Consider the following 22,000-nt stretch of genomic DNA (forward strand, 5'->3'; position numbering starts at 1 on the left):
TCCCTGTGCTGGGGCTTCATCTTGAGGGAGGACATGGCACAAGCCCGGCCTATGGCTCCTTTTCCCTGGGGCAGGTGTGGGAGGTGCTGGTTCGTCCTCCTCAACTTTGCACAAGGTGATTTCCACTTCTAGGCAGAAGGTATGGTGATGTAAAGACACCATTAGGCAGATAAATAAGAGGAAATTGGGTTTTTTAAGCAGATTTGGAGTCCTGGTCAGATGACACTGTAAGACAAAGCCAACTTCAGAATAAGAAATATTACCAGAGACGAAGAATGGCATTTTATAATAAGAGGACGTAAAATACTAAGTGTGCACCCAGCTGTCTTGTAAAAGACATGAGACAAAACTGAGAGGAGAGAGGCGATGAGAGTTAGAGTGCATGCCCCAGTCCTCTGGGAAGGGCGGGCAGGCTATCATCAGCAGTTGCTGAGACAGGCAGCTTCACCTGCTGGTCCTTACCAGGTGCCCGGCTGCGAGATCCGCTCTTCCTGTGCTCAGAGCAGTGCGTGCTGTGCTAGAGAACAGGGTTTAATGAATCTTAAAGGATGTGTCCTCATGGAACTTAAGTAATGTCTAGAAAAAGTGAATATCTAGAAAACAGAAGGCTATCTAGAAAATCCCCAGTGGGCACAGTGGCACATGCCTGTAACCACAGTGTCTCAGGAAGCTGAGGCAGACGATTCCAGGTTTGAGGCTGGACAAGAAAAAAAAAGAACACAATACCAATATAGGGTGTCAAGAGGAGGGTCTCTGCAGATCTAACTGTGTAAACTTATTTTAAGAAATATTGTCAGTTGTACATGGGAATAGTACCTTCAATTAATTAATTAATTTTTTAATGTGGTGCTGAGAATTGAACCCAGTGCCTCCCATGTGCTAGGCAAGTGCTCTACTGCTGAGCTACAATCCCAGTCCTTGTGCCAGCACATTTGACAGTGTAGATGAAAATTCATACTCTATGAAAGATAAAAATGTCCAAAACTGATATAAGAAATGGCTATATGTTTATTAAACAAATTGAATTCATAATAAGAATGGGCATGGTGGCAGATGCCTGTAATCTCAACTACTGGGAAGGGGCTAAGGCAGAAGGACCACAAGTTTGAGGCTAGCCTCAGCAACTTGGCAAGGCCCTGTCTCAAAAAAGAAAAATGCCTGAGGATGTGGCTCAGTGGTAAAGCTCCCCTGGGTTCAGTCCACAGTCACACACTCTCCCACTCAAGGACCAAAGTAATTCATTTCAAAAAATGATGTGGGGCCAGGTGTGGTGGTGCACGCCTAAGTCCCAGCAGCTTGGGAGGCTGAGGCAGGATTATGGCGAGTTCAAAGTTCAGCAACAGTGAGGCACTGAGCAGCTCAGTGAGACCCTGTCTCTAAATAGAATACTAAATAGGGCTGGGATGTGGCTCAGTGGTCGAGTGTCCCTGAGTTCAATCCCCAGTACCAAAAAAAAAAAAAAAAATAGAGTTATGGGGGGAAAGAAACCTCTTGATCTCATGCCATGTACTGTAATTAACTTGAAGTGAACTTGTAAAAGGCCAAACTATTAGGCTTCTGTAAAAAAAAAGAAAGTTTTATGATCTAGGCAAATATTTTATAAATTCCATAAAGCACAGTTAAAGGGGAAAAGTGTAGTGGGGAAGTCCAGCAGTAGTGGTTCCAGAACGCTCTCCCCTAATCTGCTGTGTCCAAGTCCCTGGCATAAAATCCTGCATGCATCTTCCCATGTCATTTTGGTCACCTCTGCAGTGCTTATGCTACCTTAAGATACAGGGCAGTGCTGTGTGACTGTTGTGTCACTGATGGCTCAGGGAGCGGCCGGGGAAGGTCTGCACGTTCAGTACAGATGCAGGTTTTCCCCTAGGTATTTTCAGTCCATGAATGTGGAACCCGCAGGTACAGAGAGCCAGATAAAGGGGAGCTCAACAAAATGGAAGCACCCCTCTCCCTCCCCATTTTCTTCTTTTACAGTGCCAGGGCTGGAACCCAGGGCGTCCCACGTGCCAGGTGGGCCACAACTGGTAGTGCTCAACTGCTCATGGCACCTTTATTTTATTTTTGAAGTTTAATTGTTATGTACTGGGAATTGAACCCAAGGGTGCTTTATCACTGAACTACATCCCCAGCCTTTTTATTTTTTAAGACGAGGTCATGCTAAGTTGCTGAGGCTGGCCTCAAACTGGCGATCCAAATGTCCCATCCTCCCAGGTTGCTGGGGTTGTAGGTGTGCGCCACCACGGCCACACCTTCAGTTTCAATAGACCTAAGCGGGAAATTGCACAGTGCTGATGGGCAGGTGCTGACGTAAACAGGATTTGTCAGCTCCGCAGAGTGGGACCCGGGGAAGGAGCGGGTCCCTGGTCTGCACAACGCAGAGGACTCTCAGGTGCCAGAACCAACATGCTGTGGTTTTGGTTCTGCTCTAGGACTGAGGCCTGTCTAGGGACAGGTGAGGGCAGCACTGCCTGTGCAGTGGGGGGAGAGGAGGGGTACTAACTGCAAAGCCCCAAAAACTCCAGGGGACCCGGGGCTTTTCTTGCCACAGTGGGCGTGTCTGTGGAAACTACAGTGTACCCTTAAAATGGGTTCATGTTTGGGGGATAGAAATCCTGCCTCCAGATTAATTTTTCAAAAAGTGACAGTGTAGCCAGGCGTGGTGGCACATGCCCGTAATGCCTGTGATCCCAGTGGCTCAGGAGGCTGAGTCAGGAGGATCAAGAATTCAAAGTCAGCCTCAGCAGCTTAACAAGGTACTAAGCAACTTAGTGAGACTGTTTTTAAACACAATATAAAAAGGGCTGGGGATGTGGCTCAGTGGTTAAGTACTCCTGAGTTCAATCCCTAGTACTCAGAAAAAAGAAAAAGGTAACCCTCCTAGCGCAGACTTTGGATTGGGAGTGGGTCCTCAGAAATTGCTGTGTGTTCGGCTGGAGAGATGAGGGAACAGAAATAGCCTGGCCAGCCCTTCCCCCACGAAGTGCTCCTTGTGACAGCTGCCAGTGATTTTAGAAAATAGGGGCACCTTCTTTAGATGACCTCTCTCTGTGTCTCCCCACATTCTGGGATCTTTGCTGTTAAAATTGGAATTGTCCCAGGGCTGCCCAATGTTCTGGGCAGTCGAAAGGCCAGGTTTGTAGATGAGGTCCTTCTGAGTGGCACTCGACAGGCATTAGCTTTGAGATAAGGGGGTGTGGGGACAGTGCTGAGAGCTTCAGCAGCTTGTGTCTTCAGAGCAGCTGCAGCATGGGCCACACTGCGCTGGGTGTCTTCTTGGCTGGGCCCTGGGCCGGCCGCGTGGGCAGGGCCCCAGGAGTACAGCCCTTGCTGAGGCCTTGGCCTTCCTTGTTCCTTGTCTCCCAGGAATATGCGCAAGCCAGATTTGATGCCTATTTTGACCAGAAGAGGAAGCTTGGGGTGTGACTAGGGAGGAGCAGCCCTTCGCCACTGGACTGCGGGAGACCGCGAGCCGGGCCCTCTGCGCTGTGACCTGCAGCATGAAGGCCCGGACGTCTCTGAACACAGATGTGTATGATAACGAAGACTATTAAAGTGGAGTGACATTTATCTCATCCCTTGTTGACGATCTCACTAGGACTTGGACGAGGTGGGGAAGCAGAGTGTAGGCAGTAGAACAGTAGATCAGCCTCTGAGCCCCGGAACCAGAGGCGGCCTTTCGTGCCGGGCTGTGAGGCTTCCGGTGGGCACGGCCACCAGCGGGAGCGGATAGCGTTGCTGCAGGTACTTCGGTTAATGTTTTTTTTTTATTTTAAATTTATCATTAATATACTGGTGAACGTTGTAACCAGGCTTCTTGTAGGTGACAATGTGATGTAGACACTCTTGCTCCCAAGGGACACGAGGGAGTGGACACACTGTGAAGTGGCTCCCCGGGCAGCACGTACCTCTGGGCAGAGTGGCGGCAGCTGGGGAAGCAGGCTACACAGGAGCTGCCAGGAACTCTGCGGGCAGATGGCCGCGGCCCTCCTGTGCCTGCTACATATGTTGATACATGGACGAGCTTCTCTATGACTGGACATGACCTGCACCCGCCCCTTCTGACTGGTGTGCTTTGTAACTCTGGCTTCACAGTGTGGGGACCTCAGCCCCCAACCTTTCTCTCCTTCCCTCTCCTGGCCACAGGCAGCCTCCAGGGAATCCTTCCACGTAGGCTGCTGCCCTGGCCTTGACCAGCATTCCCAGCCCCATCCCTCACCCCCACCCCCACCCCCACGTCCTGGGGTCACTCTGGGAGACGGAGGCACTGACGTGGGTTGTGGTACAATGGAGCAGAGCTGTGAATCCATGAGCATTAGTGTCCAGTGGGTAAATTTTAGCTGACTTTTTTTACTCCAAACTCTGAATTGTTTTTGTGCATATATTTCTGCTACCACAGAGATTGTACTACACAGATAAATAATAAAATTAAGACTCAGCCTCAAGCTGTTCTCTGGATGTGTCCTAACCTTGGGGAGGGCTCCTCTTACCTCCATGTGCCCATGGGAGGTTCTAGATGGCAGTGCCCTGCCCTAGCTGTGGGCAAGAGCATCTGACTCTCCTCCTCCTGTGACACTTGTCTGTCCGCCATGTTCTGGTTTTCCTCTGGACTCCCCAGTCCCCAGGGTCTGCCCTTGGCCCCAAGTCCCATGGGGCTCTTGCCCAGCATGCTGGCCCTGGGACAGCCTGTTACCCTCCCTGACTCAACCCAGCTCTGTGCCTGCTGATTCTGCAGAGGAAATTGGGACAGTGGCTGTCTGGGGAGTGGAGCAGGTGGTGGGGGAGGCAGGAGGGGACTTAACTGTTCACCCATCTGGACACTCAGGATCTTGAGCAGGACAGGTTGTGTGATCACTCACCACTTAGGTCACCTGGCCCTACCCCAGCTCTGGCTCCAGCCACACTTGAACAGCCCCGCTTGCTTACAAGCCCTGGGCCAACCTAGATGCCTTGGGGTCAGGTCTGCAGGTGATGGGCTCCTTCAGGGGAGTCCTGCCAGGCCGTGCAGCACCCTCACACCTCTGAATCCTTCCATTGAAGATAGTGCACAAAATTAAGCCTCCCTGACCTGTTATCCGTGAAGCTCAGCTGACCCTAGAGTGCTGTCTGTCTGTGTCCTCCCCTGAGCCAGACCATAACCTTGAGTGAGAACTCAGCCCAGCCTGGTCACTGCCAGTCCTCAAGGCAGGTGACCCTGAAAGGTGCCACCCCACAGCCAGGCATGTGCTGTTTCCATGGCAACCCACTGGTGTCTCCCCAGGAGACCTCCATTAGACTGTGAGCCTCTGCTGTTACATACCCCCCCCCAAGGTCTGCTCAACTCTGTTCCCCAAGGATCAAAGCCACCCACTAGCCCAGGTCCCTTCACAGCCTGAACCCGTGTTGCCCCCCGCCCCCACCCCAGCCATTCGTGGCCAGGCACTGCTGCCTCCTCTCTGGGCCCAGTCTTCCAGGCATGTGAACTACCACAGTCCCTTGCACGCCCACCTGGCCTCTGGGGTCCTCAACAGGACAGTCCAAGATCCAAGGGTCAGGCCCCTTTAGCAGCTGGCCACGGCCACAGCCACAGCCATCTCACTGTGCCCAGGGCAGCGCTGGCCTCAAAGCTGCCTTTGTTCCTGGTGCTCCAGCTGGAAGAACTACTTAGTAGCCTGTTGGCCTCTAAAGCACTGGCTTTGGCCTCCACTGGCACAGCCAGAGGGGACTTGGGGAGGTCGAAGCCCACCCCCACCCATCATGCAGGGAGGATGGCCTGGGGCAGTAGTCCAGGGAGGGATGAGATGATGGCCTTGGGATGGGGACTGAGCCCCCTTCTGACCCTCAGGGCCCTGGGCAAGTCTCTTCCCCATAGGACTGTGGCCCTGGGTGGGTGACCCAGGGTCCCATGTGGAACAGCAGGCCAGGCTTGGTGTCCCTGCTGCTCCACTTCAGAGTGCCTCAATCTCTGGGAACCTGTACAAGGTGTGGAACAGAGGTGCCAGCCACTCTGCATACCTCCAAGGACAGGGACCTCACTCCCCTGGCCTGGCTGGAAAGACGGTCTAAGCTAGAATGTGCTGGAAATGTCCCTCCCTCCCCATCCCCCGCAGTCTGGTTCTTTGCAGGTGTGTTTGTGGGGGTCCTTGCCCCCCCACAGAGGGAGTAAGGGAGACGGGTATAGGGACTGGTGGAGGCCGGCTGGCGGAGCCTGGTACCCAGGGCCCTGCCCTCCTGGTCTCAGTCCAGCCCCTGGGGGAGGAAGAGGCCTGGGTGCGGTTCCTGGGCCTGGGGCTCTTTATTCCTTTTCTGCCTCAGGAAGGAAAGGAGGAGGGCATGGCCCGCAGGGGGCGCTATTCGTCCTGGATGGCGAAGGTGAAGGGGCTCAGCTTGTAGCCCGTGCCTGCGTAGAACTTGTTCTGGAACTCCACCCTGGGGGCCAAGGGGCAGGCTGGTCAGGGGAGCCCCCACCCACCCTGCCACCCAGCCAGCCTGGGTACTCACCAGTGCAGCCGCAGGGCATGCAGGAAGGCAGACAGCCCTTCCATTACCAGCAGGATGGCTACGGTCATCACTGCGAAGGCGGCGAAGACCGGGACCAGCGCCACAGATACCACGCCCACCTCCCCGCACATGCGCAGGCCCACGCGCATCACCATGGCCCACAGCACCTCGGAGAGCTCTGCGGAGGGAGCGGGCCGTGGGGTCAGGCAAGTGGGCACCCTTTAGCCCCTGGAGGCCTCCCTGCTCAAGGGGTCGGGGAGGAATACCGAGGCCCAGAGGGAAGGGACCTGCCCAGGTCACCCAGACAGCTGCTGTGTGTGAGCTGGAGCAGGATGTGGGCCACCCTGGCTGCCCACTCTGCTGCGGCAGACCACTTACGGGCGTGGGCCAGGCTCAGGGCCCAGAGGCGGAGGTAGGAGGCCGTGTTGGAGATGCAGCCCAGACAGAACTCGATGGTGTGGATGGCCTGGTGCATCAGGACCTCGGAGGCGACAAACTGGGGAAGGGTGGCGGTGAGAGGGCTGGCAGGGGCCGGCACCAGCTGCCCCCTCAAGGTGGTACTGCACCCACCTCGGCCTCCTCTTCACCCCCTGGGCACCTCGCCTTCTCCTCGTCGGAGCTCCAGCCCTTCTCGCAAGCATCGGAGGAGTCCACGCACCTGGCCTTGTCCTCATTCTTGTCCTGGAGATAGAGGGTGAGGAGCAGGCAGTGTCAGCAGCCCCAGCACCAGGAGAGGCCCACCCTGAGGGCCTGTTACCTGCCACGCTGGAGCCCGTGGGGAAGCCAGGGTCAGGGGCCACCTGACAGTGGCCTCGTCTACCAAACTCCCCTACCACGTGCTCCCAGCAGCTACCTGTTGGCCCACAGCTGGCCTCGGTGAGTGGCGGCTTCGCTGCCACCGGTGCAGCAGGTACAAGGGTGTGCCCAGCAGCAGGACAGGCACCATGGCCAAGGCCAGGACCACCAATGCGTGCTGCACCACTTCCTGCAGCAGAGGTGAGTCACTCAGAAGTTTGGACCACCTCCCCTCTCCCAGGCACCCAGGGGCTCTCCTGCCCATCAGTCACTAACAGGGACTGTCCCTGTGCCGGGCTCAGGCCCACACCATGTTTCTCAGACAAGGACCCTCTGACTCTGGGTGGCCCAGAGTCTGCAGGGTCTCCATGAGGGGTGTGAGCCACTGCCTGGCCAGCCCACCTGCCCAGAGTAGAGCGGCTGGTTGGTGGGGCTGCTGGAGAAGAGGAACATGTTGATAAAGTGGATGAGGATGCTGGGGGCAGAGGCAGCATGCGTGACGGTCACACACAGCCACTTGTAGATGACCAGGAAGACAAGGTAGCCAAAGAGGCCCAGCAGGAAGATGAGCTCAGGCAGGGTCTCCAGCAGCAGCCGGTGCCCTTGGCGGAAGTGCCTGGGGGGAGCAGGCAGGGTCACTGGGACCACCCCGGCCCCGCCCAGCTGCACACACCCCCTGGCAACTCCGCCCTCACACGTGGTTGAAGACTCCGAGGAGCACCCCGAAGGCCATGTGGGTCACCCCCAGGATGACAGACATCTTCATCTTGAAGGAGTTGAGGAAGCTCAGGTGGTTGGTGGCCAGGCTCCAGACCTGGGTGGAGGGAGGGAGGGGCGGGCCACACTCAGGGAGCCCCTGCCTCCTGTTGCCCCGTTGGCCCCCTCAGGACTCTGCCACGGCCACGGGGGCCGAAGAGGGAGTGGTTGGCAACCGGAGCTCAAGCCCCAGCTCTTCCCAGCTGGGTGGCCTCGGGCCTGCAGCCTGGGCCTGTTTCCTAGTCTGTACCTGGGATCACGCTAATAGGCACCCAGATTGTCACACAGACCACACAAGAAATCACTAAGGACTCAGCAGTTCTTGGCAGCTGCGCCTACAGGCCTCTGCTTACCTGGTGATGGTGACAGGCCCAGCCAGGCAGGTGCTGGCTGTCTCCTGTGCCTGGCACACAGAAGAGGCTTGGCACCAGCTGCCACCGTTAGGAGTGAATGAGCTGAAGTCCCTGCCCAGTCTCCCTCTGGCCACCACCCACATGGTGCTTTAGCTGCAGGACTCACCGGGTCGATGCCAAAGGGGTAGGGTCCCAGGAAGACACCAGTGACATTGGGGTCCAGGGTGAGCAGTGGGTGCTGGGACAGGAACGCGTCACTGGGGCAATGGTGGGCAAGTGGTCAGGGCTGCACGAGGCCTGGGGGGCCACAGGACAGGCTGGGACCGAGGGTGGGCTGGGGCCTTGGCCTCACCTCCAGTCTGACTGGTTGACCATGGCGGCCACGCTCCAGCCCGAGGGGAAGATGGTAGTGGCGCGGCTGAAGCACTCGTTGTAGATGAAGCCGGTGTAGATGGAGAACAAGCCCATGAGCAGGAGCAGGTAGCGGCCCCCAAAGAAGGTCTGCCAGATCTGGGGGGTGACATGGTCAGGGGATGCCCAGCCCCACCACCCAGTCCACCAGGCGCCCCCGGCCCGCACCTCATTCTGCGCAGTCCTCACGCCTGGCCGGTTCTCCGCAAGCACCATGGCCAGGGCAAAGAGGAACATGAGCAGCCCGTGGCCCACGTCACCAAACATCACGGCGAAGAGGAAGGGGAAGGTGATGATGGTGTAAGGAGCTGCAGGCAGCGGGGTGCAGGTCAGCCAGGACCACACAGGAGCTGGCATCTGTTCCCTTGAGGACCACAGATGACAGAGGCCCCCACCCCACCCCAAGCTTAGGAGCATTTGTGAGGCAGGGACACCACTTGGGATTTCAGCATTTGCCACTGGTAATCTCTGTGACCTTGGGCTTGCTGTTTAACCTCTCTGAGCCTGTTTCCCCATCTGTAAAACACGGAGAAAGGCAGGACCACTTCATAGGGTATTATAAATGAGTGTCCCCGGGCAGGACCTGGCAGGCTACAGGTTCCTGACGAAAAGTCAATTATTTATTTTTGAGACAGGGTCTCCTGTTGCCCAGGTTGATGTGGATCTCCTAGAGATGATACTCTCACCTCGAGAGTAGCGGGGACTACAGGTGCGAGCCCCCACGCCTGGCTGCTGCTGTTATTTTTAAAAAGAGTGTTAAGCAGAACCACAGAAAGGACAGAGAGTCCAGAAGCAATCCTGGAGGCCACACAGAAAGTTCCAGAAGGCCCAACCAGTCAGTGAATCTCCCAAGTCCATTTCCCTTCAGTAAAATGAGGTAAGTTCTCATCTGGGTGCCAATTCCAATACACACACCCTACATGGGCTGAACAGTGACCCCCCCAAAAGATTTCTTGCACGCTAACTCCCAGGACCTCACCGGGAGAAGGGTTTTTACAGAGGTGGTCAGAAAAGATGAGGCCATCAGGGTGGGCTCTAATCTAACAGGGCCAGTGACCTTATGAGTAGGGAAATTTGGACAGAGGCGGACACAAAGGGTGGATCCCATGTGGTTGTGAAGATGGCCACCTACAGGCCCAGGACGAGGCCCACAACGTTCCCCTTCACGGTCTCAGAAGGAACCTGCCCACCGACCCTTGAACTTGGACCTCCAGCCTGCTGGACCACAAGGCTGCAGCCCCCCCACTGGGACTAGCTGCACCACCAACAGCCCCACAGACGTGAGGAGGAGGGAGCCCCCCACCCCACCCAGGCCTGCACTCCATGGGGCAGCTGGGCCTCCCCAAGGCCCAGGCAGAGGGTCCAAGGGCTGTCCAGGGCGAGGGCCCCGTGGCTCTCACCAGGGTTGACCTCCTGGTAGCAGCCCACGCCGTAGGCATCCACGATGCTCTGGAAGCTGGCGGTGAAGCGGTTGGTGCGGATGAGGGTCGGGGGCATGTCCCTGCAGGCGATGCGGTGAGCCACGGCACTCACCCCCGCCTCGCTCTGGAATACCCAGGAAAGAGAGATGGATGAGAGGGATGCGGAGCCTCAGGGACCCTGGGCTGACCCCTTGGAGGAGGTGGCTGGGAGGAGAGGGAACCCCCTCCCCCGGGGCAAAGGTGCTGAGAAAGGAGGGCGATGAGGCGGAGGAGGGGTCCGCGGCAGCGGTGGAGTGGGCAAGCCCGGAGCCCGCTGCTCACCGAGCTCTCCCGCAGCGCCTGCTGCAGGGCGGGCAGGTCTTGCGTGGCACACCAGGCCTCCGCGACGAGGCACTTGTGCGTGCTGCTCACACTGCACTGATTGAGGGCCAGGTACACTGCCTTCATCTTGTGGACCTGCACCTGCCCCCGTGGCAGCAGCTGCTGCACCTGGCCCAGCACCTGGCTCAGGAACCCTTCTGTCTCCCGGAGGACCTGGGGCCAGAGTGAGTGGTCAGCAGGGGCTGGGCAGGAGGCGGGCAGGGGCCGGTCGGGTGGGCACCCACCTCCTGCAGCTCCTGGCTCTGCTGCTGCAGCTGCTGCAGGGTCCCATGCCGGGCCGCCTCTTCCTCCAGGAATGGGAAGATGTGGCAGTGGAAGCTGATCGGGACGGGGGGACAGTCAGAAGGGAGCTTGCCAGGAGGGTGGAGGTGACATGGAGGGTCCTGGGCACACAGGGCAGGCAAATGCCCAACCCAAGCAGGGAGGGCTCTGAGCAGGCAGAGGCTTGCTGATCCAGGGTGGGGGCAGCCGGTGTGACCGAGTGGCTCACCAGTCCGTAATCTTGCGGATCTTCTGTCCAATCTGCTCACCCCAGTAGGAGATGAGGAAGGTCATCCAGGTCACAGGCTCACCCTGCGGGAGGGCTCAGGTCACCCTGGATTTCTGGTTCCGCCCAGGATAGCCCGGCAGGCCCCTCTGGCTCACCGTCAGCGGGTCCTCCAGCTGCCTCTCGGCCTCTCGGAAGCTGGCGATGAGGAAGCCGCGGCAGGCTCTCCACAGCAGGCGCTCCAGGGCCGCAGCCTTGCGGGGCTCCACGGCACCTGCCACAAAGCTGCCAGCCAGGAATGGAGGCGCTTCCAACCTCCCACCCTGGCCAGAAAAGGCAGGGGACCCCAGTGCAGGGCCAGAAGGGCAGAAACCTCCCAGGGCAGGGCCTGGGAGGAGGCAGAGGGCGAGCTGAGCCCCAGGGAGCACAGGGCCAGGCCCACAGGGGGCCTGACCTGCCCCCACCTGGGGTCAGGGCTGGGGCTGCTGGGAAAGGACAAGAGGTCCTCCCTCACTCACTTGACCCTCAGGTCCTGGTGCGGTCCCTGGCGAGGCGGGAGCAGGGGAGTTCTCTCTGAAGAGGGCCCATCGGTGTGGGCAGCGGCCGGCTGGGAGTGGGAGACACCGTGAACCCGGGCGCAGGTGGGGCCTGCACACCTTCCCCGCCAACCTCCCCAGGCCGCAGCTGACCGGAGGGCCGTGGTTCTGCTGTAGCACGGCCGAGTGGAGCTGCAGCTGGTGCAGCTGGGCTCGCAGGGCCTGGTGGTTGCCCTGCACATCCCGCAGCTCCTGGGCCAGGCGCTCTGTCTCTTCCTGGATGCGCAGTAGGTCACGTGGCGGGGGTGCTGGCAGCCTCCCTTCGGGAGGGGGCAGTGCCAGGCCAGCCCACCGCACCTGCTCCTCTAGAAAGGCTGAGCACAGAGGGCAGGTTCAGCAGAGGCCACACCCGCTAATATCCACTACTAGCTAAGGACTGGCCACATCTGGAGGATTCCAAGTGCACCCCAAACTCTACTGCCACCTGCTAACTAATTTACCAGGCCTGTGAGCCCCAGAAACAAAACAGCCCAAACCCCTGTCCCCAAAGTTCTGCTCCCTCCCTGGATGACTCTGTGTTCCACTGCCCAGCCCAGGGACAGAGCCTCACTGAGGTCAGCCTGCAGGCCTGATCACTCTAAAGCTGTTGGTCAGACTAATAGGCCATAAAATAAAACCTATTCCATCCTCCCAGTCAGGAGGCAGGGGCTGGACGTTGGCCACAGGCACCTCCTGGAGATTGCCATGGTGGGTCCAGGAAGCGGCTCTGCTTTGGGGAGTCAGCCCTACACCCTGGCCTCCGTCCACCCGGTCCATCACTTAGGAGTAAGCTCTCTCCATGCCCTTCACCTGCTGAGAACCCTCATGGCTTCCAAAGTCCACAGGACAGAATTCCCACGCTCCCCCAAACCAGCCCTCGCCTGGGCCCTCTGCACAGCCCACCCAGGCCCAGTCCCAGGAGCACCCACAGGTGGGGGCCTGCCTGCACCTCCTTCCTGTCTTCTACCTGCCCGCCCAGGGCCACTTCCATAAAGCCAGCCTGGGATGGGCCGGGGCCAACTCACTGAAGGTCTTCTCCAGCTCCTCACAGCGCCGAATGTCCACTGTGAAGCGTCTCTGGAAGGCACTCACCGACTCATTGAGCTGCGGTTGCCACATGGAAGGGTCAGTGTTCAGGGAGAGGTCCAGGAAGGTCCCACCCTGGGCCAAGGCCTCTCTCTCCTCAGGCCTTAGCCACCTTCTTCAAAAAGGGGCTGAGTATCCCATGAGCCTCCAGATCCCCATGTGCCCGGGAGCCTCAGGTGTGGGCTTCCTGAGGACAAAGGACCTATGGCCAGGGCTTCTGGGATGCATGTGGGACCGGGGCGGTTATGGGACAGGTGGGTCCCCATCTAGGCCTAGATCACAGCCCACCCCAGCAGCAATGCCCCAGGATGAAGGCCTTCCCCCAGCCCTGGCCCCACTCACGTCTCTGAACTCCACGAGCCCCAGCTCGCCCAGCTGGCTCACACAGGTGTAGGCAGCAGCTGTGGGCAGGAAGAGCTGGACCAGGACCACCTCCTCACTCCGGAACATGGAGCCCATGGTGCTGTGGGGGGGGTGAGGTCAGGGCAAGCCACGAAGGCTCCCAACCCAGCTGGGACCTCCTAAAGCTCTGTTCATGTAGTTCAGAGTTGTGACTACTGTCCCCATGTGACCGAAGGGGAAAACTGAAGCCCAGGAAGGGGCAGTTAGGTGCTGAGATCACCCAGGAAGTAAGCGCCACAACTGGGCATGAGGCCAGCCCAGCCTCAAGCTCTCTCAGCAAGCCCACCTGCCTCCACCCTGTCCCTTGTACCCACCCCAGCACTGGGGTGACACTGGCTCTGCTCACCCCTCTATTCATGCTCTGTCTGCCCTCACCTGAGTCCTGCCTATCCCTAGCACCCCAGGCAAAGGGCTGCCCCCAGGCTTGCCTTTATTTATCCAAACATCAGCTGTGACAAGTGACACACCAGGCCTGGATGGCACTTGTCCTCAGGGATAGCCAGCACCCTCCCACCTTCCTGTAGTCTGAGCCCGTCGGGTGGGCGGCAGAGGCCCCAGGCCGCCTGGCTGTACCCATCGCCCCTGGGGACTCGGGACAGGCTTCCAGGTGTTGAAACCAACAAAAACGAAACTGAAATGGCAGGAAGGGCCTGGCAGCGCCTTGCTCAAACACGGGCAGGGAGAGGGGCAGGGTGGCCTCCAGTTGGCCCTGCAGATAACCTGCTGGAGTCAGGACCCCTCTGCCTGCTGTGCCCACTACTCTCTGGTCCCAGGGTCCCTCAGTTTCCTTAGCTCTCTAGGTAGCAGGGAGACAGACATGGTTGAGGACCACCCTTCACCCCCTGGGGAGACTAGTGTGCTCTGCCTGCTGTGTGGACATGACCTACATGTCCCTGGGCCTGGTTTCCGTAATTCTGAAGAGGAAACCACAGGCCCGTTCACAGCCTGGGAAAGGAGTGAACTCTGAGGCAGGCATCAGGGGCTGCAGAAGGGCAGGTTCCTGAGCAGCAAAGGATGGGCAGGAGGGCCTGGCTTTCATCATTCAAGGACATGACTCCGGCCATGGGCAGAGGGCCAGGAACCAGGACTGGGGGCCCTACCCAGGTTGTGACACTGTGTCACACTGTGTGACATTAAGCAAGTCACTTGCCCTCTCTGGACCTCTACTTCCTCTTTGGGACTTGGCCACCCCCACAGATATGAGATGACAAAAATAACCAGAGACCCCCATCTGTCCCCTTCACCCACACCAACTCACACTAATCCCTGATGGTGATGCTGGGGGAGGGGCGATGGAGCCCTGTCTTAAAGGGGGGTCAACTGAAGCCGGGAGAAGCAAGGCCCAACATAACATGACCAGCTGGTGGCCAAGCCAGGGAGGAGCCAGGACCACCAGGGCTGCAGGCTTGGCAGTCCCAGCTCAGAGCGGGGCTGCAGACCTGGCCTCCGCTGGCTAGCCCTGTCCCTGTTCCCCCTGCCCTAGCCAGGGGAGACCCTGCCAGACCACAGAGCGCCTCCAGCCACCGCGTGGTCTGCAGAGTTCAGAAGCAGCGACTCCTCTCCCAGCCTCTGGCCCTGGACTGCCAACCCTCCACTGGCGGGCTCGGGCTCTGCCACTTCCTAGTTGGGGGAGCTTTGCTTTCCTCATCTGTAGAATGCATCCCGCCCTCTGAGCAAGGCGCAGCGGGAAAACTCTGAGCGCAGGCCGGCAGGGGCGGCCTTGAAAGTTGCTGGGGACCCACACCCATCTTCCTGCCCCTCCTGATCGTCTCCTCTGCTCCGTCTGACGCCGCCGGCGGCCGCCAGCACAGCCTCCTCGACCCAGCTAGGTGGGGCGCCGGGACACCTTTCCGGGGCAGGGGCGCGGTGGCAGGCGGAGCCGCGCCCCGCACACCCCTCCGGGGCGGGCACTCACCCTGCGCGCTGCGCCGCTTCGCTCTCTGCAGGGGCTGTGCACCCTGCCACGGCGCGCGCGGCTCGCTAGGGCACAGAGGCGGGGCCCGGGACGCCCCGCCCACGCCCCGCCCACGCCCCTTCCGAGTCCGGCGCGGGAGGTTCGGGGGCTGTTCAGGCGCTTGGGCCGCTTAATCACGGCGGAGAGCGGAGATAACTGACCAGCGGCGCCGGGAGGCCCGGGAGGCGCCAGCCTAGGGAATGGGATTCCCGCGCCCCTCCCACCTGAAGGGCTCGTTGGACCTAAGGCCCTAGGGTCCAGAACCTGGCCCTCCCCAGCACACAACGACTCATTCACCCTTTCTGCTTCTGACCACCCAGGATAGGAGGCTGAGCCAGGAGGGCTGTGCCCTTGCGGGGATGGGGTGGCTGCCCAGAGCACAGCAGATTCATTTGTGGCTGGACACATACTGTACAGGGGTGTCCTGTGATCTTGCTTCAAATCATCTGCATGAGAACTGTCAGTTCCAGTGCCTGGAAACTGGGACTCACCACCATCTCGCTGCCTGCACTTTGGACGGGCTGGACTGTACCCACTGGGGACCAGAGGGAGGACGGCCCCTTAGCCCTGGTGATCCTTGAATCACACTCAGTGAGCGAGGGCCTAGAGGGTAGGAGTGTGGGGGAGAAGCCCCAGAACTACAACTGGAAACAGTCACCAGCGCGGTCAGCATCCTCAGGAAATTGTGGGACATGTGCTTCGACTCCTCATCAGTGGGATAAGAAGGGCCTTCACTACAACCAACCTCAGTGCCAAGGGCCCAGGTCAATCCTTGGGAGTGCAGAGGAAACCAGAACTCTACCATGGTCACAAAACCATGTTATGGATATACTCCTGAGGCCACAACATACCTCAGATCAGTGGGAACCTGGTTACTTGCTGATGCAGCTGCCCCAGGTCTAATTCAAGGTGCTAATGGTGGCTGGGAAACTAAATAGAAGTGGCCTGCCCCAAATTCTTGGCTGTTGGTGGGGCCCAAGCAGAGCCTGAGTCACTTCTGTATCAGGAGATGACAAAAGCCAGCCTGGGAACTAGGCCAGGTGTTAGTAGGGGATCTGAGCAAAAGGACTCCTGGGAATAGACTGGGGGCTGGGCTTCAGTGCTATAGGTTGTGGGAGACCAACCTTACATGTGACTCAGTCACACTCCCCGGCTGGGTGCTGAGGCGCTCAGTCATAGAAATGTGGCAGAGGGCTGGGGATGGGGCTCAAGCGGTAGCACGCTCGCCTGGCATGCGTGCGGCCCGGGTTCGATCCTCAGCACCACATACCAACAAAGATGTTGTGTCCGCCAATAACTAAAAAAAATAAATAAATATTTAAAAAAAAAAAAAAAAAGAAATGTGGCAGAGCTTTCCCCACCCTTCTTGGGTTTGAGGGTCAGTGTCTGTGCATGGGTGTCTTGCTACAGCCCCGTGGGTGAAGCTACGCTCACCTGTCCCTTTGTGATATAACCCCTTGCCCTGTTTAGGGTAGAATCATCCCTGGAAGTGCCTTGTGTGTGTCCCCTTCTCTTACTGTGTGCTTGGGTGTGGCCTACCCAGGTGTTAGTCAACCTGTAACAGTGGACAAGCCCCCTGAAACCTGACCCCTTGCCTCATTTGAATAGCTTCTCACTCTCTCTCTTCCTGTGGACCCTTAAGGTCAGAGGAGCCGTCACAGTGACCCCAAAGAAAAAGGTTCTTTGTGTCTCTTGTGTGGTTATTTTGCGCAGCCCCGTCAGCCCAGTTCAACTGGAGTGACCCCTGAGCCCGAGAACAGAAACCGGCAGCAGGTCTTCTCAACGCCTCAAAGTCCAGCGAGGAGACGGCGCACTTGGGCATTTCCCACACCATGGTCCATAAAACACCTCCTTGCTTTCCGAGATACATCTTCGGAGATCAGCATTTTGCAAAAAACATTTTTGCAATTGATGGGGGAGGGGACTCAAGGCCTCTTAGACCCGAGTAAGTCACTGGATATGCGCTCAGTGACCTGGATAGTCACTTCACCTCGTAAGTGCCTCCCTACAATGCTTAGCACCAAGTTCAGGGGCTGCTTTGGCTAGTACATTGGCACTGGGCCTGTGTATAGCTCAGGGAGCTACCCTGCCTTAGTGGGACTGCAAACTGGGAAGTTGTGAGCCAGCAGTCTGTTTGGGGAACTTGGGGAGAAAAGGGGATGTGTTTGGAGGAAAGGCCAGCTCAGAGGCAGCAGGGCCTTGTCATCTGCTCGTGACTATCACCTCAGAGCAGGCTTCCCCTTACTCCCAAGAACACCAATTGTGGGGGCAGCAGGGCCAAGGTGACCTTTGGCATTGCTCACCTTGGGGAAGGTATGTAGGTATCAGGGAGGTTGTGGCCTCTGGTGACCAGGAAGAGGGTCTGATGGGCCCATGGAACCATACAGGAAGGCTGGGCCAACCCTGCTGGGCTGATGGAACCCACAGGAAGAATGAAGCTGGTGGACCAGGCCCTCATCTGGCTGGAGGAATCCAGAGACCTTGGACTGGCAGGGGACAGTTCCACCCTGGACACTGGATGCACGACAGGAGGCAGCTAGGGAGAGCAGGCTCTTTTATTGGGCAGCAGGGCCTGGGGCTGAGCTGGGGGGCTGAGCTGGGCGGGCGGGCACATCACCGGTAGAGGTAGTCGGCCTGGATGTTGGCGGCGATCTCAGCCTCCCACTTGTCCCCATTGTTGAGCAGCTTCTCCTTGTTGTACAGTAGCTCCTCGTGGGTCTCCGTGGAGAACTCGAAGTTTGGACCCTGTGGTGGGGCAGAGGTCCAGCCAGGTCAGACCCCTCCCAGGACCTCTGCCCAGCTCTCCCACCTGGGGCCCACTTACCTCAACAATGGCGTCCACAGGGCAGGCCTCCTGGCAAAAGCCGCAGTAGATGCACTTGGTCATGTCGATGTCGTAGCGGGTGGTCCGGCGGCTGCCATCAGCCCTGGGCTCAGCCTCGATGGTGATGGCCTGGGGGGAGTGGCCACTGGTCACCGTCACACTGCCAGCCATGTCCTGGCCCCAGGTCCAACCCATGTGGGGCTGGTTCCTATCCTTGGTGTCTGCGCAGATGCCTCTGCCCCTTGCCACCCCTCCTAAGGGGCAGCCCTCACACCTGCCACACCAGCTTCTGTTTCTCTCAGCTCCTGCCTCAGAAACATCTTGCTCTTTGTTAATTAACTGCCTTATCTCCTGCCTCAGAATGCCCCCCCAGGGCCAGGCTGGACGCCCCCTTCACTGCAGATTAGCCCTAGGGCCTGGTCCTGTAGAAAGTGCCCAGTGACTACCTGCTGTGTGGCGAGCAGCTCTCTGCCTCAGGTCTACTAATCCTCAGCTGACGATGATAAAGCTGAGGCTGAGGGGTTTCTGTGCACCACGTGTGTGCCAGCTGGGAGAAAGAAGGCAGCCTGGGGCCTCCCCAGCAGGAGGACCCTCAAGGATGCTCAGACCCTCCTGCAGACCTCCAGGAGAGCCACACTCACTACGCACAGTGGGACCTTTAGCTGTAGCCTCATCTTTCTATGCCTGTAAAATTGGACACATAACCTCTATCTGCTTGTGCTATTAACGATTAAATGAGATGATGGAAGGCGTGAGCTCAGTGCATGCCTGTCTGTGACCAGCACTCACTACCCAGAAGCCATGACTGCACTGGGGACTGAACCAAGGGGCACTTGTCACCGAGACACATCCCAAGCCCTTTTTTGCTTTTTGAGACAGTCTCTCTCTAAACTGCTGAGGTTGGTCTTGAACTTGCTGTCCTCCTGCCTCAGCTTCCCAAGTCTCTGGATGACAGGCGTGGGCTGTAGCCACGGTTGTTGCATGAGGACACTCCTGTGTGCTCCCAGGCAGTGGGTGGAGGAGAAGCATCAAAGCCACAGCTCTCAGCCTGGAGGACCTGGGAGTGGTCTAGGAGAGACTAGCTAGGATGTGGCCAGGAGCCACCCTGAGCCACAGATATTGGAAGGTGACCGTTGTGTGGACCAAGTGAGGACAGTCTGCTGGGCTCCTGCAGGGCACACCAGGGTCTGAAGCATCTGCATCTCTGTTTCCATCCCAAGAGCCTCTAGGGAATCCTCCACCACCCAAAGCCAGAGCTGCCAGGGCCGGCCGCCAGGGACGGGGCCTCTGTCGGTGGGTCCAGCCCAGGGTAGGCACACACACAGAGCTCCTGGAGCTGATGCTACATCTGGGGAAAAGTGGACACCTCAGGCGCCACCCCAACGATCCTAGGCCCAAGCCTCACACTGCTGACTGACCGAGTCAAGCACCACACATGCCACCCAGCCACACAGGCTGAAGGCTGGCCTCTGCTGCCACGCTGCTGCCCACGACACTCAGGCAACAGGGCCATCAGACCCACTCCTGGGGAGGGGGTGCAGGGTCAGGTTGCCTGTCCTCCCTCCAGGGGCAGGGGCTGGGCTCACCTGGGCAGGGCAGATGGCCTCACAGAGCTTGCAGGCGATGCAGCGCTCCTCCCCAGATGGGTAGCGGCGCAGCGCGTGCTCCCCACGGAAGCGCGGGCTCAGCGGGCCCTTCTCAAATGGGTAGTTGATGGTGGCTGGCTCCCGGAACATGTAGCTCAGGGTCATGCCCAGGCCTGTGGGCAGTACAGGCATGTGTGTGGGCCGTCTTCCTCCCCAGCACAGCCTTGCCCATTCTGTCCTCACCCCACCAGGACCCACCTCGGAAGAGCTCAGTCCACATCAGGGTCCTTGCTGCCCGGTCGGTTATTGACTTCATGTCCATCTCGGGCTCCTGCAGGTTCACATACTCTGCGGGGTGGCAGGCACGGGCCATGACAGGAGGTTCGGGAGTCCAGCTCAGGGAGATGAGGCCTGGCCTCACTCCTAGGCGTACCATTAGGCTCCCAGGGCCTGGTCATTCCCCACCCTTTCCCTAGCTTCCGCAAGGACCTGGGACGTCAGCCTGGACCTAGGCAGGCCTTACTCACTCCTCCCTGTGCCTAGGTGACCCTTGAGCCCACAAGAACCCTCATGCAAGGCTTTAAAGAGGAGCACGAGTGGGTGAGAGGCTTGGCCCCCACCTTCATGAGCAATCCCAATGCAGAGGAACAGGCACCCATGACTCACACCGCAGGCCCCACTCAGAGGAGCACTGCCACCACTCTCCCCCACCCTGACCCGGCAGGTCTGCTCCCAAGAATCTCAGCCCATCTCTATCATCATCCTTTGTTTTTTTCGGTACTGGGGATTGAACCTAGAAGCACTTTACCACTGAGTTACACCCCAACCATTTTTATTTTTATTTTGAGACAGGGTCTCACTAAGTTGCCCAGGCTGGCTTCGAACTTGTGATCCTCCTGCCTCAGCCTCCTAGGATTGCTGGGGTTACAGGTGTGCACTACCACGACCAGCGTCATCCTTGGTTTTTGAGGGGAAACTGAAGCTCAGGAAGGGCCCAGGCACAGCCAGGACCAGAATGGTGTCCTCCCTGGCCTCTGGCAGGGCCTCCATCAGGAAACCTAGGCTGGAGGCCTCCCCACTACTCACTGTAGGTTGCTGCCACTGTGCTGCTGTGAAGGCTCCGGCCACTGGGATGTCCTACAAGGAAGGGGTGATGATGTGCTGTGATCTTAGGACAAAAGGGGCTTTCCCATCCCCAGGGAAGGCTCCCTTGGTCCTACCTGTGCGCGCAGCCTGGGCCAGGACCCGCAGCAGCGTAGGCATGGTCAGGCAGCGCATCTGAGGGCATAAAAAGGAAGGAAAGTGCAAGATTGAAAACTGACCTTCCAGGACCCCTGGCACTTGCCCTCACACTCCATTCCCACAATGGCCATCTTGTTCCCAGGCACATGTCTTCCAGCCCTCCAACCTGATGCAGCTCGGCTGGGGTAAAGCTCTGGGAATTCTATGGGCCCTAAGTTCCTTCTACATCTCTCCCGGCCCTGATTTGTCCTCACAAAATAACAAGGCCAACCACCACCAGCTTGCACTACAAGTTAACTCTGCCCCAGGTTCTACGTGAGGACACTCAGGAACTGTCAGTTGTCCTTGTGAAGTGACTCCCCCAGTCCCACAACAGGGGAGCTTCAGGGCTGGAAGCCACCTCCCGCTGGAAACCCTCTCCCAGCTCCCGGCTCCCAGGCCCTTCTAGAACTGTCCCCCAGCATACTGAGTGACCTAAGGTAGGTGACGCCACCTGGTCTCTGACTTCTAACCTGCAAATTAGGGGGTCATGAGATTTATATATTGGGACTCCTACACCCCAAAGGGTGAGTCCAGAGCCTGGCACTTCGCCAGAGCCCAAAAGGGACCCTCCAGGCCTATGACCTCTAGCGGGCCCACTCTTTTGACCAATGGCTACAGTCCCAGGCACCCAACCCACCACCTTCTCCGACCTTCCCCATGACCTCTGACCCCAAGGACGCACGCAGGAAGACGCGGCCAGGCAGCGCATGCGCCGCGAGAATGCCAGCTTCCCGGTCGGCCCGCGACACGTGAAGGGCGCAGAGGCCACGGGTCCTAAGGGGCCTAGATGAAGCGTAGGCACAGAGCTTGCGGGACTGACGGGGACACCACACTCGCCCCCGACGCTGCGCTGCCCAGCCTGGTCTTCACGGCCGAGCCCCGAGCACCCACCTCGAAGTGCTGCCTCTCCTTCCCCAGCCGAGCGGGCTGGTCAGCGAGAGGCGGAGCCTATCCCTGGGACATAGCCATTGGGTCGGCTGGTTTTGCCTTTTCCGCGGTGACCTCCTGCTGTGCCCTTATTGGCTAGTGGTTCTGCCGAAGGAGGCGGGATCTAGAAGCATCTTTCCTCTGATTGGCTGCGCAAAAGCAGGCGTGTGAATTTGGGAAGGGCGCCGCCATATTGGTTCAGAAAGACCAATACCCGAGGACCTCCGAGTGCTGGAGGCGGGACGTCCGGGGCGTGGCTTAGGGAGAGGTGCGGGAATGCT

General features: G+C 58.6%; 3 protein-coding genes across 10 annotated transcripts in view; 1 reads left to right on the top strand and 2 right to left on the bottom strand.

Moving 5' to 3' along the window:
- The window catches only part of Chka (choline kinase alpha), a 58,154-nt gene extending 53,712 nt beyond the window's left edge, over positions 1-4,442 (top strand). For all 3 annotated transcript variants that reach the window (XM_077797381.1, XM_026396660.2, XM_026396661.2), the window contains one exon: positions 3,364-4,442. In XM_077797381.1, the coding sequence (XP_077653507.1) occupies positions 3,364-3,423 (60 nt within the window). In that variant the 3' untranslated portion in view covers positions 3,424-4,442. The remainder of the gene's footprint in view (positions 1-3,363) is intronic.
- A 1,657-nt stretch (positions 4,443-6,099) lies between these two features.
- On the bottom strand, positions 6,100-15,114 carry Tcirg1 (T cell immune regulator 1, ATPase H+ transporting V0 subunit a3). The gene is made up of 20 exons (XM_026396475.2): positions 15,060-15,114; positions 13,085-13,205; positions 12,682-12,760; positions 11,771-11,991; positions 11,600-11,688; positions 11,240-11,366; positions 11,085-11,167; positions 10,819-10,912; positions 10,535-10,747; positions 10,193-10,337; positions 8,961-9,100; positions 8,734-8,891; positions 8,548-8,638; positions 7,968-8,086; positions 7,675-7,888; positions 7,331-7,462; positions 7,048-7,158; positions 6,856-6,973; positions 6,478-6,655; positions 6,100-6,405 (listed from the first exon to the last, which is right to left on the bottom strand). The coding sequence occupies exons 2-20, from the start codon at positions 13,199-13,201 to the stop codon at positions 6,327-6,329; spliced, it is 2,508 nt and encodes an 835-aa protein (XP_026252260.2). The 5' UTR covers positions 13,202-13,205; positions 15,060-15,114; the 3' UTR covers positions 6,100-6,326.
- A 2,523-nt stretch (positions 15,115-17,637) lies between these two features.
- Positions 17,638-21,771, bottom strand: Ndufs8 (NADH:ubiquinone oxidoreductase core subunit S8). Of its 6 annotated transcripts, none has more exons than XM_026396479.2 (7): positions 21,684-21,771; positions 20,729-20,786; positions 20,595-20,645; positions 19,767-19,856; positions 19,509-19,681; positions 17,923-18,051; positions 17,638-17,843 (listed from the first exon to the last, which is right to left on the bottom strand). In XM_026396479.2, exons 2-7 carry the CDS (start codon positions 20,784-20,786, stop codon positions 17,712-17,714), a joined length of 633 nt encoding a protein of 210 aa, XP_026252264.2. In that variant the 5' UTR covers positions 21,684-21,771; the 3' UTR covers positions 17,638-17,711. The 6 variants fall into 6 exon arrangements, with proteins under 6 accessions (XP_026252264.2, XP_026252262.2, XP_026252266.2 ...); XM_026396477.2 differs by lacking the exon at positions 21,684-21,771 and adding an exon at positions 21,475-21,676; XM_026396481.2 differs by lacking the exon at positions 21,684-21,771 and adding an exon at positions 21,462-21,676.
- Between the last annotated feature and the right edge of the window lie 229 nt (positions 21,772-22,000).

The sequence above is a fragment of the Urocitellus parryii genome, chromosome 4 (genome assembly GCF_045843805.1).
Source record: "Urocitellus parryii isolate mUroPar1 chromosome 4, mUroPar1.hap1, whole genome shotgun sequence".
NCBI classification, from domain to species: Eukaryota; Metazoa; Chordata; class Mammalia; order Rodentia; family Sciuridae; genus Urocitellus; species Urocitellus parryii.

Bases quoted from the DNA above. Each gene is read 5' to 3' on its own strand.
- Tcirg1 (XM_026396475.2), bottom strand. From the start codon at position 13,201: ATGGGCTCCATGTTCCGGAGTGAGGAGGTGGTCCTGGTCCAGCTCTTC. The intron at 11,992-12,681 runs GTGAGTTGGCCC...CTCTGTGCTCAG, and splicing joins GGAGCTGGAGAAGACCTTCA to CCTTTCTAGAGGAGCAGGTG. The intron at 10,748-10,818 runs GTGGGTGCCCAC...CTCTGGCCCCAG, and splicing joins AGAGCCAGGAGCTGCAGGAG to GTCCTCCGGGAGACAGAAGG.
- Ndufs8 (XM_026396477.2), bottom strand. From the start codon at position 21,501: ATGCGCTGCCTGGCCGCGTCTTCCTGC. The intron at 19,857-20,594 runs GTGAGTAGTGGG...GCCACCCCGCAG, and splicing joins CACAGTGGCAGCAACCTACA to AGTATGTGAACCTGCAGGAG. The intron at 17,844-17,922 runs GTAAGTGGGCCC...GCCCCACCACAG, and splicing joins CTGTGGACGCCATTGTTGAG to GGTCCAAACTTCGAGTTCTC.